Raw genomic sequence first — 18,196 nt, forward strand, 5'->3', positions numbered from 1 at the left:
AATGTCTAAAATGCTATTATCAATTCTCTACTTAGACTTTTTAAGGTAATTTTGTGCACCCTTCAAAAAATGCTCCGACTACCACTAAGTGATGACAAACTCAAGTTCATATATTTTCTGGCAAACTCAAATTTATATATTTTGTGTGTGGTTTTTTTACAGGCATTAGAAAGTGAGTTTGTTTCCTGCCAGCTTCACCAGTGGATTGACCTAATTTTTGGCTACAAACAGCAAGGGCCAGAGGCTGTTAGGTCCCTGAACGTATTCTACTATTTGACTTATGAAGGAGCTGTTAATTTAAGTTCAATAACGGATCCCGTATTGAGAGAGGTAAGTCTGTACTTTAAATATAGGAAAGGAAAAATCTTTGTTAACCGCTGCGGTGTTGAAAGTGTAAAGACTCCACGTTGTTCAAATCTTTGTGTTCTCTTGTGGTTTGGCTACAGGCCAGTCAAATGCAAGGTGCCCGAACGAGTCGTCACAGCGTGCAAAATTAAGAGAACAAGCATGCAAGTTGTTCTTAAACTTCGTGCACCTGGATTCAGCACAAACTGGGTGGCAATATAAAACTAAATGTTCAAGGATTGCTTTGGTTGCCGAGGGCAGTCATTTTGTTCACTAATACTGGATCTTAATGGCAGAAGACAGTGAGCCACCTTGATTAGGCTTGCGCTTTTGAATTTACTTTTGCAGTTTTAACAACTTTCTTTTAATACAATTCTGCATGCGTAGTACACGTCAAACACCATAGTTTTGTCGCTTCCATTATTTTTATTTGGCTTGCTGTCAAGTTAATAATAACTTGTCCTATATTTTTCATACGCAAAAATAAATATTTAAACATTGGAAAGATCAGTAGTCTCACTCAGACGCAGGATCGTTCAGAAAAATCCATTTGCTAAAGTATCCCTTAGGATACTGTGGGCTTAAAGGCTCCTCCCTCCTCCATCTAAACAGCTGTATTTTTTAAAAAAGGGGAGGCACGGCGGGTGTTTAAAACAGATTTTTGATTGGTTTTACATCCTCTGTTCAGGCAATATATTGGTATCAAGTATAGCTGAAAGTATATTAATTATAGAATAAATGTAACTGGTACTTTGTTTTAAATATTCCGAGTCTCTGAGAACAAAGTAACATGAATGCTACCAAAAATTTTATTTAAAAGGGTGGCTAGGTGTATACCAACAGGGAATATTTGTGTAAACTGAAAGAAAACAAGAAGGAAGACATTTCTCCTTACAAATATTAGGTTTGAGGTTCACTAGAATTCTGGGCTAATCCTAGTTGAAGTATTTGTTATTTATTGCTTATTGAAAGAAAGTCTGAGATAAGCAATTATTATTTTAAATAAGACTTTTTTTTTTTTTTTCCTCTGTATGTACTGGCCATCTGACTGTTTGGGGCACCATGACAGCCCCTGTAGAGAAAGTCACATCAACATTATGGGTTGTAGCTGGCTTGTGGGTGCAGTGGGAAGGGTTGGGGGGTGTGCAGGGCATGTAGGGGTACACAAAAACTGGCTTAAGTCCCAAGAGTGATGGCTGGATGTCGTCATTACATGGGTTGCCGTCAGTCTGCAGATTGCATCTTGGACTGCTTTGAGCTAAAATATAGATGTTGCACATAAATACATTTAATTGAGCTAAGAGAAGAGATACTTGGCTTTTAAGAAAAATGTCCTCATCTGAGTTTGAAACAGCTATGACCCAATAGTACTAGATGTTCACCTGGCATGTTTTCATTTCATTGGTAATGTTTGTCCACTCTACACGGACAAGGAAATATTTTTCCTTGTAAGAGTATTTATTATACTCTTGAAGTGCTAGGCTTAAGCATGAGCTGAAAAATAGACTAGGCATTGTGTGCAATTTGTTCTTGATTTTGGTATTAAATGAACCATTGTTGAACTATTGTTTATGAAACTCATAATTGAAGTAATACTAATCAAAAGAGCAGTCTGCCACACACAATTTTTATGTAGTTTTTAATTTTTCTAGAATAGTTCTATTATCAGTTTAACTGTGATTTGTTCCACTTGTGTTGTAGCCTGAAGAAAAGTAATTTAAGACCAGGGAAGTTACAAATCTGTCAGGAAGTGTGGATCATCTCAGTTAGAGAGGCATTCACTTCGTACTTCTATAAATACATTAATCTATTTTGTTACCAAATCTTCGGAATTTGTCGTGTTTTTATTGTACTTCACTACAATGTTTCTTATTTTTGGGTTGTTCTATGCTCCCTGAAGTGAGTGGCGTATAAAAATGAAAAAAGGAGAGGGAGAATAGATAGCAGTGTTGTTGAGTTGGTAATAATGGAGTAGCTTAGCAGCAGCAGAATTTTGAAATGCTACTGATGGTGTCAAAAATACATGCTGATGAATGCAGGCAGCAGAATGAATGGGGCACTTCCGTTCTGAGTTACTTGAAGATTGGTCCAATGGAATATTTTTATTTAGTATTTTTAAGCAGGTCAGTAAAACAGTAAAAACATTCCTCTTTCATTAGGTATCCCTTGCTATTTACGTCTATTTTGTAAAGCATAATTTTGTATGATGCAAATGTGTGTATATAATTTGAAATGGTCCATATGATCAGCTCTGATATGATATTGACAGTGCAGAGATTTAACGACTATCATCACCAATGGTGAGTTATTCTGTTTTTACTTATGAGTAGAGATGAAAGTAATAAAAAATCTGTTTGTGTGTATATCTATGTGCATACTCATTCTATATCCATGTGCTAAATGAATTTATCATGCACCTTTGACAGCCTCACCTTCTTCCTGCTTACTAATCCATCTCCCTGAGGACCCGTGCTAACGTTCTGTACTGCTGAGCAGCTTCAATCAGCATTTATTTTTCTCCTTCAGTCAGCTTGGCAGGAAATATTACTTCTTTTCTCCACCAAATTCCTGGTTAGAGGCCAAATGAGTTTCTGATCTGGACGATTAACAGTATTTTTAGGCAGGCAGGACACCTCAGATTTAGTATCTGTTTATTAGGCAACTATTAAACCAGAAATTTTACTCTTGATTTCTTGGTTTCAAAGAGGATGCGTTTGGCTTTCCCCTCTCGATAAGGTTCAGGGTTTGGGTCTTTAAACCTTGACAGTTGTAGCAGAGAGTATATTTTTATTTTCCAACCTAAAATAAGGAGAATCTTCTGTATACTGTGAGAGTTGCAAGTTACTGAAGCTTTTAGGTATCATATGGAAGTAATAGCATGTGCTTAAACCAGGGCAGTTTCTCCACGTAGATGGCCTATGCTAAGTCTGGACCGCATCGGTAATGAGAAGCCTCTGATGCACATGTTTCTGAAGTATCTTCACAGATATATGTATGGATATAGGTGACCTAACTCATCAGGAGAGGCCACACACAGAATAATAGTGGAAGGAACTGCGGAGTGGAGGGGTTTAGGTTAATGCAGAATTTCCTTAGGTCTCCTAAATGGCTCCAACTGGCACCTTTATTTTTATAGGCAGTCAGGTTATATATATTACAAGAAGGAAGCACTCGTCTAGGAAGGAAAACTACTTGATTAAAACCATATTCCACCTTTCTTTTTTTTTAAACTGAAAATGTAGAACTTTTACATCCTCTCATACTCCTGTGAACAATTTTTTCCTGCCATTCTTTCTGCCTATGGGAATAAAGGAAGTAAAGTATTTTGAAAGGACCTGACTGCTATAATAGAAAATTTTAAACTAAAATGCAAACCATGGGCCACATGCTACCTTTTGGCAGATAAACCCTGGGGAGTGCAAAGCTTGCATAATTCAAAGGCAAATCTCAGGAGGAGGGGAGTAGATCAAGGGAGCAGGGTCTGAGCCGCAGCTAGTGGGGGAAGGGAACTGCAACCAGGAGAAGCAGAGCAAGAGATCCTGTATAGCTGCTGGCATATCTCTGCACTGCTCGTCCCTGCAGAGACCATGCCTTCATCCTCCTCTTCTTTCCTTGAGCCATTTTAGGAGCATTGTCATTGACTCGGATCCTTGTACTTGTGTGTCTTGCTAAAGGAGGTTACAACTGCAGAGGGAAGTTGCTGCTCAGTTGACAAGCAGTAAATATCACATCTCTTTCTGGTGGAAAATATGGTATTTGCCAGCAGAGGTGTGCTATGTGACTACCTTCTGTTGACTCGTTCTTAAACACGATGTTTTGATCTGTGGAACTCCCGGTCACAAGACCTGCCACGGAAGGGCTTTTTTGTTGCCTGTATGGAAGAGGCAAGGAGTCACAGGAGCATAGATAAATGTCATCCAACCGTGCTGGAGAGAATTCACAGGACCTTCTTATCACAAATTCTGCTCTCTTTTCGCAATGGCTGTCCAAGAATGGAAAAAAAAAGAAAAAAAAGTAGACTTAGATCTAAGCCATTCAGACAAGCAACTGATTAAAAAGCAAAGCACAGTCCGTAGAAAATAATTCGTATCTTGGACTGATTTGTGCGTATTCCATTAGTGTTTTGGTCAGAAGAATAGAAATTCCTATTGTCTCTAACATAGTGTAACAAAGGATGATCAAGAATCTGGGATGCACTCGGAGTTCCATTTCTTCTCTGATACCCCTACGTAGCTAACGTAAATACTGGATAAGCATAAAGAAAACAGATGAAGTTAATAGCAGGAGGGCAAAATATTACTTGGAGAATATGTCATTGATTTACTACAGGAACCCCTGAACCTCAAGAAGCGTACTAAATTTTGTACTGTGCTTATCCAAAAGCATCTAACTATATTTTTCAAATAATTTTTAAAATATCATCTGATATGATCTTTGTAGGCAGTAATTAAGGAAGACTGATGATTTGAAAATTAACAGTAATGGTTCCAAAAATACGAGAATATGTCCCATCCAGTTAATACATAAGCACATACTTTGATTAAGTGATTTGCTTTCAGCCTTAGAAGATTCAGTTGTTTTGTACTTCTTCCTTTGAAGAGAAGGTGCCTTTTTGTTACATGAAGGTAGTCTGTTTAACATTAGGAAGCACAGCTTTCTCCATTCTATCGGCACCTTTCTTTCTACTGTTGTGTTTTATTTCCATATGAACAGAGGAGTTTCAAAAATTGTGAAGAATCAGCTTGGACATAGCATTTGGTATGTTATTTGAATGTGCCACTTCTGATTATATAAAGAGAGGAAATAATTCTTTTATTTTCAGTTTTAAGGCATATGGGATAAATTATTTTATGGGTAATAGCTTTTAAATGTTGCCCGAGATTAATATCTCTGGGTAAGTTTTATGCATCTTAGACCTATCTCTTATGAGTCTAATTTTATTTTTAAATATTTACAGTTTGAGAGACTTCTGTGCTTTCCAAAAGAAGTTACAAGGATGTTTAGTTTACATGACCCCAGTTCCATGACAGCAGTAGCAGATCTGATATCTTATCCCAGAGAAAGCATTTTTGGCCTCTCTTTTAGCTGTGTTCATGGTGGGAGTTAATAGCATATTTCAGCTCTAACTCAGCTGGAGAACTCTGACAGCAGTGAATCTTTCACAAAGTATAAACACGATTTGTATTTATAGCATAGTTAACATTTACTAAATAGTTGGGAAAACGATCAGTCTGTTTTTAGCAGGTTGGGCAACAGTCTTTGTTGTGGCTGCGATAAGTTTTAAAAAGCGGGATAAAGTGATTATAAAATACTGTCACAGAGCAGTAAATTTAGATGTGCTGAATTCAGTAAGTAATGAATTCACGCAGGCAAAATTCAAAGTACTGTAGAAACAATCTCTGAATCCTCTCTGGCCAGAAGTGTGTTGCACAGATGGCATGCTTGACGTTGTACAGCACAGTGTGAAAAGCCAAATAAGTGTTAAGGATTGGTCTAGTTTGGATTGCAAATCTGTGTTATTCCCTTATACGGAACCAGAATTAAGAATATATTTAAAGGAAGCCCACTGATTTCACCGCTAATGAGAGGTGCACTTGTCAACTGCAACCAAACCGGTGCCCTGTTTTTTTTGCTGGGAAGGTGTGCAGAGCAGAATCGCGTCGCAAAGCCAGGGCCTCCGATGCTGTTGTGGGCGGGCAGGTACCACTACTGTGTGAAATCTGCTTGTCTGGGCATCAGGGCTTTCCCGTGAAAAGATGAGTGTTTGCTTCTGGTAAAAGGAGCGTTAAAAGAACAGGAGCGCCATTCCTGTGACCAGTTCGTATCATTTGCCTATTAATTCTCACATCTCGGCTCACACTGTGACCTCTCTGTGGTGGTGGAGTAAACAGGCAAAATGAGCGTAAGCACGTGTTTGCTGTGATATCTGGTATTTGTGGCCCTTCTTTGATTCCATTCAGCCCAGAGTTTGACATGACAAATGGGAGTTTATTGCCCTTTGTCTTAACCTACGTATTTACTACAGTTCTTAGAAACAGACATAAAAGTATTCATCTAGGTTTCGATCCAGAAAAATGTTTGACCCAAGTGTTCTCTTTTGTTCTTCGTTACAGGATAGTTTCTAATCTTAGCTGGTGCTTCTGCCTCTCTATCCTGCAGGAAAAAGAATGATATTTTAGAGTTCATTAAAGTAGGACTGAGATGCCTGATGTATAAGGATTAAAAGAATAAAAATCAAACAACTGCTTTGTCTGGAGGTAGTAAAGCTTTTTGGAAGGAGGTAACTCATGTAAATTAGTTCTTCAGCTCCGAGTGCTTCCCCCCCCCCCCCCAGCCCCTGATTGAAATTCAAAGGATAGAAATTTTCAGCGCAGTCAGTTCCCTCACCTCTTCTTGCTTGACCTGTCTTGTGGATCTATCAGAGGCAGAGAGGCCTTGAGACCCCCTGGGCTCTTTACATTTTCATTCGTGCCTGGCTGGTCAGTCTGAGATAGCTGACATATTTGTTGGCCGGCATGAAATAAGAAAGAGTAATCAAAAGTTAAACAAGGGATGGAAAAAAGTGATGTTCATAATCCTTCAAAAATAACTTTTCTGAATAGAAAGTATTTCTGTTGGTTTTTTTTTTTCTTTTCCATATGTGGAAAGGATGAGATATACTAGTGTATAATAGCTACGGTTATCATACACTAAGTCATCTAGCCTGGAATCAAATATGCGAGTGAACAGGCTACAAAAATTTCATTATATTTTGCGTCATCAGCATGCTTCAGTTATTTGCAGGCTCTTTATGCAGTCCAGACAATATCTGTAGTGGCTTTCACAGTAGTTAGGAAAATAAAAATTTTTGTTTGGTGTGTTTTCATTGTATTTGCTCATTGCAGCCTTGGGTGTCTGGCTTGTTAATGTTCCCACTGTGTTTGCGGATATGGTGTGGTATTTACCTACCAAACTGTATTATATTAGTTATTAGTTATATTTGAACAGTAGCTGCTTCTTGAGTGAGAAAGTTTGAGGTCGTGCCGAAGGTGCTTTTCGTCAAGTAGTGTCTAAAAATCAAAGCTCAGGTAAACATTACAAAGTGATAACAAAAAGTTCATTCATTGCAGTAGAAGAATCTGAGGTAATATTGTACCCACCCCTTGAAAAGGGCTGGTCTGATCTTGCAGGTAGTAGCTGTGACTTAGTTGATAGAAATTTATTTCTTAGCTTAGCAAAATGAGTTATGTGTTTCTGTTTCACAATTGTTGCAGACTCTGAAAGGTGATCACACGTGCCAGTTTAAAGACCTTTAAATATTGGATTTTTACATCAGTGTATTAACCTCCTGCAGAGTGAAAAGTTTTCTTTTAATGAAGTTTTTTTTATTTAATAAGTAAAGATGGCATCAAAGTTGAAGAAATTCCATGGAACACTAACGGATTGGAACTGAGTGCTTTTTTCCAGAGGAAGTTTTATGTCAGAAAATTTGGAGCCAGCTAAGTAGCAAGTAGACTGTGTGAAGGTAGCAAATTTTAAAGATTACGTTTAGGTAGTTAGAGGAGTGAATGAATAATGCCAGAAATTGTTTCAAGGTATTGCACATGGCAATGCCACTGCTTTCTATGTGATTAAATGAAAGCAATGAGTTGCTCTCTTGAAATCTTCAGCTGCCATAGTGAAGAGAGACATGAAGCAATTTTGGTTTCGGTGCTCAAATAAAATTGAGACTGTTATATTTTTAAAACCAGGCGTAGAGCTGCTTAGGGTTTTGCTTGTACTGAATCCATTTTTATATGCGGGTCTTTAAATTCATCTTAACTTTCATTTTAGACTGTTCTCCCTTTTTATTTTGTCAGTCTCTTTGAAGTATTACCAGACCTGTTTTTCTAGTTTAGTGTTTTTATCTGCTTCTTTCCAGTAGCCAAAGATTTAGGTGTTTTGAATGAGCACATCAGTGCTCCAGACAGAGATACTGTTTGAAATTATCCATGAACCCAGTGCCTCTGAACATTATTGAGTGACATTTGTTTCTGTTGGTTGTGTCTGCTCTGACTAACTGGTTTCTTTCAGATTGGCAGCTGGGATTACGCTGCAGTAGACGGACAGCTGCATGAACTGGAGATTGCAGCCAGGCCGTGCTATGCCTCTGTTTAATATGCCTGGAATGTATATATTCAGATTGGAGCAACTTGCATGGCCCTGGGGGGGATCTATTTGTATTCTCACAAACCGTGATTACTTCCTGTTTTACTTTAATGACTGCCATGTAATTGTCCTACTGATTTGTCTGGACAAAAAGACTTCGTTTTTCTTCTTTTCTTCTTTATTCTCACAGAAAATTTCTTAATGTAGTTAATGGGTTAGTGGTTTTGCTTTTAAAGGTGTGGTGGGAGGTATCCTGTGCTGTGTTCCCTTCTACACTTGCCTGTGATGCGAACAGAAGAAAGTATTATTCATATATTGAATCGCAAATAGCTTGAGGAAAAAAAATCCTGTGTAGGGTAACCCCTCCCCCTTCCAGGTATCTATAGTGGTTTGGATTTAATAAATGTGAGTGATTAGACTAGTAACCAACTTCCAAACAGACAACTGTGGTATTTTGAGCAGACAGAAGGAACTGAAATTAGGGGCGGAAAATAATAATAATAATAAAAAAAAATATACAACAGATGTGTTTCTTGCAAGGAAGCTACAAGGAAGGAAGAAAAAAACACCCCTGTGTTTCATTTATATTTGATGGCTTTTATTTCTACACTTTTATGTTGCTTTCTTGTGTAATGAGGCATACTGAGTTTTGTTACACATATCCCTAATGCATTGCAGCAGGCAAAGGTTGTGCACTTCCTACTTCATACCAACTTGCCAGCGTACTCTAGTAATGTCCCCCTCTGCAGGTTGTTGACAGTATTTCTGCTTATGCTTCAGGTCTGAAGCCATAAACCTGTGTTACGTGAGTTGAAGTAGTAACTGCGTTAGTGGGCTGCAACGGGCATCTTTTACACTCCGCTTGGTTAGCAGAGGGTATATCACAAGCAATTTGCAGGCGTGTTTAATGATACCTAGAGAACAGTATGTAACTCTTGGTCTTGTGGTATCTTCTCTTTAGTATTTCTTCTCTCCTTGCTCCCTTCCCTCCCATGCCATTTGTTAGAATTCAAAGCCAGTGTAGGCAATTTTCTTTAAACCCGTATGATAAGTGAACAGTACAATGATAAAACAAAAAATTGAAGTGATTCAATATAAAGGGGTTGATTTGTGAAGTCGAAACAAGAGAGAGATTTTTCTGGTTCGGCGTGAAGAAATTAGGCTGCTCATTTTATTCTTAAAACAGCGGATGGGAGCGTGTGAATTTATGGTACTAACATTTGGGTGCTGTATTTTTTCCCTGGGTCAAGTGTAGTGCAATATCCCCAGGGCAGGTGTACAGTCAGCGAGCATATACATTGCCTGTGTCAGAAAAGCATTTTGCCCATTTTTCACAATCTTGATCTAGCGGGGATTGCTATGAAACAAGGGGAGATGATGCTGCAAAGAGCTTCTCTTCTATAATCTTTAACCTGTTTTCAGCAATTTTATCTAATTGTTATGAATCGTGCTTGGTCTCTGGCTAGCGTTATCTGTGTCTCTGTAGTCCGTGAGGAATTTAACTAAGAATCTTAGCATAGGACTGTAAGTGACTATCTGGTCAGAAGAGGTTTTCTGATCACTTGTTAGCAGAGCTTGATTTTAATCACTGTCCCATGGGGAAAGGAGCTCGTCAGTTGGCTGCTAAGCCATTCAGCTTTGCTGTCTGAGGGGAAACCTGTCAAATATTCTACGTTCTCTGGTGCTGTAAAGCAACATCTGGGTGGAAGGAGTGGGAAAGCAAGTAATCATAATTACATATCGCTCAAGCCAATAGAAATCACTGAGGAACATGTGTGTAAACCTTTTTGAATATTGAAAAGTGAGGTAGGAGCGGCAGAGAGCCAAAGTAATTATTTTTGCATGGGCTGTTATTTTCTGGACATAAATACTGGGTCGAAAGATGGAGGATGAACCCAAAACATTTTCTGTCCCTAACACGTACGCTGAAAGAAATAAGTATTACAATGCATGATGTTATTTCACCTGGGTTTTCAAATGTTTGGCGAATAAATCTTACAGATTTGAGAAGTAACTGGAAAGACTTCAGTGTAGATCTGTAAAAGGCACGTTGACTGAAAGTAGCCTCTTCGCAGCGAAGGGTAAGGTTGTAGCTTGTCGTGCGTTTTCATGGGTATGCTGTAATGTTAGACTCTTCAGACAATTTGGTGTTTTGTGTCTGGGCAGGCATGATGAAAGCAACTCTGAGCTAGTCTCTTTAAGGGTCTTTAAGTCTGGAGTTAAATGGCGTATGTCTTGCCTTTTAACTATATGGGCCTTCCTTTCAGGATTCGAGTTCAAAACTGGAGACCGTTTCATTCTTTCTCTGTGACACTCACTGCAGTTCCCCCTCCACCCGCCCTCCCTCATATTTAATTTTATAGTTCTTTCAGACATAAACATGAAAAAAAAGCAATTTTGACTTAGTTTCTGAGTGTTGCTGCAAAGAAAAGTAACAAACATCTGTTTTTACCTTAACTGCATCCATATGTTCAACCTCCCCATCACCCTCCTTCCCAAAAAATTTACAGCCGTATTTGGTGGGTACTGCATGCTGTTGAATTAACTTTCTTCACAGTTAGATTAGAGGGTAAGTTCAGAGACTGAAAATATCCATAGTCAGCAGTGGCCAAAAGCTACATTATAGCTAAGCCAAGTTTTCAAGTTTTTCACTCTTCCTCTTCTAAGGTACTTCCCTGTTCCCCTTCCCTTCCCACCCCCCAAGAAAAGAGGAGGTGATCAGGAGACTCTTTTGGGAACAGGTTGTTGTGATAATGGGATAAATGTTAACTTGTGAAATTTGCTTAAGGCTTTCATACTTACAATTTAATTAACATTCAAAATACCACGTTTATCATATAAGTATGTGGTTTGAGATGCATACTGTGTGGATTATTGTAAAGGGTTAGTTACCTTGTTTCATTTTATTACTTCTTGTTGTAGCATCTGGAACAATTCTGGCCTTACCAAAGTTTTGGTTTTGTAGAGGATTAACAGGAAGAAGGTTATTTTATTGAGATATTTGAGAAGCAGTGAAACAAAATGTTGAATGATATTATCTTTTATTTTATGGTATGTAGCATGCTTGCAGAGATAAGAGTTTGTGGAACTAAAGATCCCTTTCAAACAAAGGTTATTCCTTTCCAGTCATATATGGCCTTTAAATATTTCTGCCTACCATAAACTAAATGGTTGTGTGCTCCAGAGGGATTCAGCAATGTGAGAACACATGCCCTTCCTCTGCCACGAGAAGAAGCTGGCCATCTCTTAGTAAGACCAACTGATGCTAATGATACATTTTTCAAGAAAATTAAGTTAGAAGTTGAGCTATAATTTGTTAGAAAGTGAGTTGATGACTTCTTGATTGATGGTCATTTTACCGTATATTCTCAGGTAAGTGGTAGGTTGTTTTCTTCAAAGGAGATACTAATTATCTCTCTGAGGAAAAGAATCCTTGCTCCTAGCTGCTTTTCTTTGACAGGTTGAACAAAAGTCTGAGAGACATCTGGTGGCTAAAATGCCCTGTATTTCTCTTTCTATTGTTATGTAAATTGGGAGAAGGGGGATTGATTCTAGCTCCACCATCACGTGTTTCTGCTGAGAGAGGGAGGTCATCTTGCATCCTTCTGTATGTGATCATCAGAACATGGAGTTGACATCTGGATTGACTTTGAATACAATCTAGGAAAAGGAAGGAATCATTTGGGGCTGCTAGTACACTTTTGGTAGTAGTTAAGAAATGTTGAAGCATCTTTACTTTTTTCTTGCTAATTAAAAGGAATGCAAAAGAGTTTTATGCTGAAGCCTAACCACTATGTCTAGATGTAATTGTCCAAGTGTTGTTGCCTTTACTCAACAGTTTTTCAAGTTGCTCTTGAATTTCTGAAGATGTCAGTAAAGAGGACATACAGATACCAAGATCTGTGCCTTTACTCTATGTACTGTTTTGATGTTTTATGAAACCTTGTTAGCTGTTGTAGGACACGATCTGAATGTAGATTTTTGCCGGTTCTGTTGGCTAAAAGGGAAAGATTGTGTCAGGGGGCTGTTGTAATTCTGGAAATGTAGGCTCTTATATTTTTTTGAAGGACCAGATGGAACCTAATGAGTCTAAAAGACTTGTTTGTGCCGGAACAGTAAATCCCAAACTCAAGCTAGATCGTAAACATTGATGTAGAAACTGTCTGTTAAAGACTGAAAACGGAGAATTTGTGGTCCTCTAAGGCAGGCTTTGGCAAAATCATTGTCCCATTGGTCAGCAGTTTCATCAGTTCTGACAGAACACTATGGGAAAACAGGCAGTGACTATCTACTTGCGGGTTGAGGAGAATATTTTATACTTGTTTTTAATATCCCAGGGGGATTCTCTTCTGCACTGAGGGTGGGTGGGAGACAAATAGCTGTTCCGCTGCTGCTGTTGTGTGGTCTAGGAGTGTGATAATGATGAGCATCGTGTATGTGAGTAAGCAGTGGAATAACTGTGTCTCTTCCAGTTTTTATGTTCCTGGAAGGTTGTGAGTTCCTCTGAGATCTGAACTGTGGAAAGTAACATTCCGATTGCTGATCTTTCATTGATTAAAGCAATTATAACATCTGATTTTTGTTCTACATCAGTTTGGGCGGCTGTTATCGTGAATATATTTGAAACTCTCTGCATCAGTATGTGATACCTTGTGTTTAATTTTTCCCTTCTTAGTACTGGCGCTATGTAAGAGAGTATAGTTTGTAGAGGTAGCATTGGGAATTAAAGGACACAGCAGATTTCAGGGCTAAGAAAAAATTCTGACTCCCTTTAAATGCTGAATGTGGGCTATTTGGGAATGGGGGTTTCTATATTGATCATAAGTCGATATACAAAGAAGATAACAAATCTGAAGCTTATTATTTCCTCATTTTATCTATTCTATTTTCAGCTCAAAAAGAAATGCATGGGGGTTGTGCTTCAAGACTATTTTATTAATTTTGAATAATATATTGGCTATATATTTTCTAGGAAATAAATAGTAGATCCTGTAGACTGTAGGTTTGCCCTGAAGATTTTAACAAGCACAGAATAACCGACATCCAGGACTGTCTGCATTCTGCTCCTCCTGTGTTCTTCTGGTTCTACCCTCAATGCAATGCCGAATTCCCATTTGCTAGTAAAAATATTCCACTCAATCTGCAAGTAAATGTAGGCAAATGTTTTTAATCCGGTTGTTTCAAAAGTAACAGCTTTCTATGGAGAGAGTAGAGCTGCTGACCAGTATGCTGTTGCTTTGTTAATGCTCATGGCTTAAGGGACCTCAAATTCTATGCCCTTGTGATTCCCTTGATATCTCGAGTCATAAAACCCCAGATTTGAATTTTAATGTAGCACGTCTCATCGCTAGGAGGGGGACTCTGATGGTCTTACTGAGCTTTAGCGTTTCACGAATCTCGTATTGCTGTTCCTCAAAAAGTACTCATTGAATCGCAGTGTTTGTATGTCAGATTTCAGCCAGCTTTTTGATAAAGTTTTTTATTCACCAGTTCTTTGAAGATTAGGGTGCTTCCCAGAGTGGGCAAGAGTGTTAGAATCTGTCCATAGAGTAATCACAACTATTCTGGTGAGTTCAGCTGTTTCAAAAGCCCTGCCAAATGTAATAAGGTCAAGTGTTTTGGATGACATGTTTCCTATCAGAGGATGATTATTTTTGATGATCTTAAGGCCTCAGGTGCATTCTACTTTTGGTTTTGTTATTTCTGTAACAGGAGAACATTGTGTGTCCTAGTAACAACCTTTATTATGTATGTAAAACCTTTATTATTATGTAAAAATAGTTGTTTGTAAGGATAAGATCAACATAAGTGTTATTCTATTGTCTCAAAAATTTGAATGGTTGGTACAACAGGAAGTATAAGTGTAAGGAGCCTCAAGGTACATTGAACCATCAACTAGAACAATCTCTGAGAGAAAAATATCATGTTCCTATAGATAAGAAGCAGCTCGTGGCTTTGTGTTTTAGCATCTGAGTATCCCATTTAAAACACTGTGAAAGAGATTTAATCTATGATGAATGATTTAAGCTTCTCTGTAGTATTAGCCTATTTCTGTGGCAGGGGCCTGCCTGACAAGAAATAACTTGTTGAATTTTGGCTACTTGATTTTATCTTTAAACCAATGGGCCCATAGGTGGCAACATGGAAAACTAGTTGGCATAAGTTCACACATTTCATAGTAACTATTTTTAAGAAACCACTAAGCATGTGATGGTATTTTCATACATGCCCTGTGAAGAAAGTGGTAAAGCGTGTTGCTGAAGATACAGAGAAACTTTTTAAAAAAAATTGTTGCATTATATCTTCACGTTCTCCTTTAGCTGCGTTCCATCTTAGTCTTGCTGTCGGTAGTTTAATGCATCCTAAAGTTGTTGCTCTTTTTGAATAAAAATGAAAATAAGAAAAAAGCTTTGTATCGCTTTCATTGTAATTATTGTTGTAAAACGAATCAATGGAGTTTAAACAGAAAGTAGAACGCTCTTAATACCTGTAGAAACTTTTTAAAAATTAACTTTTGTTCTGAGTTATGGTACAAACAGGATAAGCCAGTGTTAGAAAGGAAAAATGGAGCCAATAAAGAGGGTTTCTGATTATAATAGCTGGTTTCTGTTTAATATCATTGAGCAGGATGAGGTTTTGCAGAGTTTCTCATGGAAATAGCATCCACAGTACTAAAATGATTACCTCATTCTTAGTACCAGTGCCAAGCACTTAGCCCCACAGTGAACACACGGGGTTGATTTTCAACATGAAACAAGCCAGAAGTGTGGAATGACATTTTCAGGTGACAGTTATGGTTCTATTGCCTGTAATTAGCACCTCTTAACATGCAAACCTGCCTGTGCCTTTTCCAGGCTGTTGAAGCTCAAATACGAAGTTTTGGACAGACCCCTTCCCAACTGCTCATAGAACCCCATCCTCCAAGAAGTTCTGCCATGCAGGTGGTAAGTACCACGTTAACTCTTTGTGACCTGCCATTTTGTTCACTTCCTTTGCTGTCTTAAGGTTACAGAACTGGCCACTTCGCTTTGCTTTTACGTGGTCGTGCAATAGTGTTATTAAAAACAGCAGATGAGTTACGATTTTGTAGGACTGGGAGTGTATGCGGTGCTTAACTATTATTTTATTTATTGCTGAAATCAATTGTATTGATTTCTAGTACAGACCTTTTTTTGTCAGTGTAATCTAAGAACACTTCATCAGTTGATTTTGTTAATACCATACCTGTACAGGTGAGAGCCCGTCATCGTGGAGACAATTTAGTTAATCTTTGGCAGATTCCCCAAGAAGCATGGATTTAGGAGGTGGAACTTCCTTGTCTTTTCCCCTAGGCATAGGTTTTCCCCTAAACCCAGGATTACTAGGAATTCATGAGCTGAAACTTACATAGCAAAGAATGTGACTAAATGTGTTTTGCAGTAAAGCTAGGGTGATAAAATCCAGGCAGCGAGCATTAACATGCTTTCCCTTTTACCTCTACTGTGTCTAATATAATTTTATTATACAAACTATTATTTTATTACTGATTACTTTCCATATCATGTTGTGTGCAGTCCTTGGGTCTAAAATATCATTTGTGTTGTCATAGATCCAGAACTAAGTATGTTAAGTGATACTCTGACAAGTGGAGCAAATGGTCTGCTAATTCACAAGTTTTTCAGAAGGTTACATTCCCTTATTGTTAAGATGAACATTTTACACTGAAATATAAAAGAGGCGTTTTCTTCTTGCATGTTCTGTAGGATGTATGTCCTACCCAAGCAGACTAGTGTTATTAGAGTAAAAATGTATCTGAAGTGCAAAAGGTTTTAGAAAGATTACACAAAGGTCTGAAATGTTTCCACAGTAGCTTAGAAACCTTGTGACGTAGGAGTCTAAGAAATGCACACTTTCTTGTCAAATTGAGCCACTAGCCTTTCTCAAATATGCCGTGTGTTGTATGAGAGACTTGCTCAGCTGAGCGTCCCCCCATCCCCACCACCCGTTCTGCAGCCAGTACATACTACACGTGGGTAGCTGTGCTGTAGGTATGCTCCTGCCCTGGGATCCCACGTGCTGGATGGACAGAGCTGATTGTGGGACCTCCCACGTAGGATCCCAGGGCTGCAGACCACTGCAGTGACTTGTGTGTGCAACCCTCGGGGCTCTGTCTCTCAGAAGAGCCCTCTTAACAGGGATGTTGGGGAGCCCAAGTGCCCTCATCGTACAGCTACACTCCATACGTGTGTCCGTCTGTCATGGTGCCATGCATTAGGCACTTGCCCTAATTTAGAGGGATTTGTTTCAGGAAGAGGAGGAACTCGAGAAGCTGATTGTTGACATGTTTGTCAGACCCATTGTTATATAAATAAATTTGATGCCTGGAAGCAGTTTGTGTGGTTTTATCATAATATTTTTTGTGACGGTGAATAACTAAAGATTTAGTGTGTAACGGAAGAAGCTAAATTCTACGAAGCTAACTGTTTCTAACTCGTGGGCTTTTTTGGAGCTGAGGTACGCACAGAAAAAAAACCTTTAGTTCGTCACTGGCTTTGAGCAGTTTTATGGTTATTAATACATGATTTTATAATAGCACTATATTAAGTGTTTTTAAAAGTAATATTCCTGGAGCTGAAATACAATAAGGATGTTTTTCCTGTCACAATTTTGAAATATTTCTAGTTGTACTATTTACTGAGTTCTCTGTTTTCGTGTGTGTGTGTGTGCATGTATGCATGAATACAGCCGAATTGAAAGCTACCACGTGCTGTGTTAAGTGCACAAGCCATAATATACACCAGGTGTAGTAATTAGCAGTCACACGAAGGCTGCCTATTTGTCTGGTTTTGCTGCTGTTGCTGTATCCCCTTGTGTTTTCAACCATCAGATAGCTGGATTTAATTGAGGCCACATCAGATGAGGCATTACTGACACCTTTAATTGAATGAGCATCCAGGGAGGATTAACTCATAATATTGATTGGCTTTTAGCCACTTGCTCAGAAGGGTGTCTGGGTAGCTTATTAGTTGCTTTTATTTACACCTTTATGCGAAGACTGTAAATAGGAATTCATAGAGCAATATGTTTTTCTAAGTACTCTTAATAACTTTTTAAAAAGGAGTGATAATAAAAATGCAAATGTATTTAATTTTTTTATTAGTTCTGTATAAATATACATTAAATGTATGCACTTACATACACATATATGTAATGAAATATTGCAAGTGGAAAATAGCCAAGAACACTTCATTAGTGTTCTAATTCAGTTATTAGAAAATTACAAATACTAGAGCAATATGGCTACTGGTGACTGGGATGGCCGTGTTTCTACATCTCAATGGAGTTCTCTCTTTGAGGTAAACCACACAATCACAGACCCATCAAGTTCTGCTTTTACTCCGTATGTCTGCTATGTGGATCTAAGGTCCTCAATATTTTGTTTCTACATTTGCAGTATTGTCAGAGAGCTTAGTTAAAAAGTTATTAAACTTTTCAACTTATTAAATTAATAAACCCAAACCTAAAAATATTGTGTTGAAAATGAGAGCCTGGATTCATGCCCTCCCTTTAGTATTTCTAGAAACAATGCAGGATAGTGTCTGTAATCACGTCCACTTTGTATTCTTTACAACTGCATTTAATTACGTTTGTCCTTTGAAACACATTTGCAGTGAAGTCTTCTACTTTGCATTCATAAATCTTATTTTTGTACACCAGAAATATATACAGAACATATATCTAGTGT

General features: G+C 38.2%; 1 protein-coding gene across 4 annotated transcripts in view; it reads left to right on the forward strand.

Moving 5' to 3' along the window:
• Positions 1 to 18,196, forward strand: part of LRBA (LPS responsive beige-like anchor protein) — a 414,027-nt gene that overhangs the window by 355,798 nt on the left and 40,033 nt on the right. For all 4 annotated transcript variants that reach the window (XM_074588815.1, XM_074588817.1, XM_074588816.1 and 1 more), the window contains 2 exons: positions 163 to 330; positions 15,327 to 15,416. In XM_074588815.1, the coding sequence (XP_074444916.1) occupies positions 163 to 330; positions 15,327 to 15,416 (258 nt within the window). The remainder of the gene's footprint in view (positions 1 to 162; positions 331 to 15,326; positions 15,417 to 18,196) is intronic.

The sequence above is a fragment of the Larus michahellis genome, chromosome 5 (assembly GCF_964199755.1).
Source record: "Larus michahellis chromosome 5, bLarMic1.1, whole genome shotgun sequence".
NCBI classification, from domain to species: Eukaryota; Metazoa; Chordata; class Aves; order Charadriiformes; family Laridae; genus Larus; species Larus michahellis.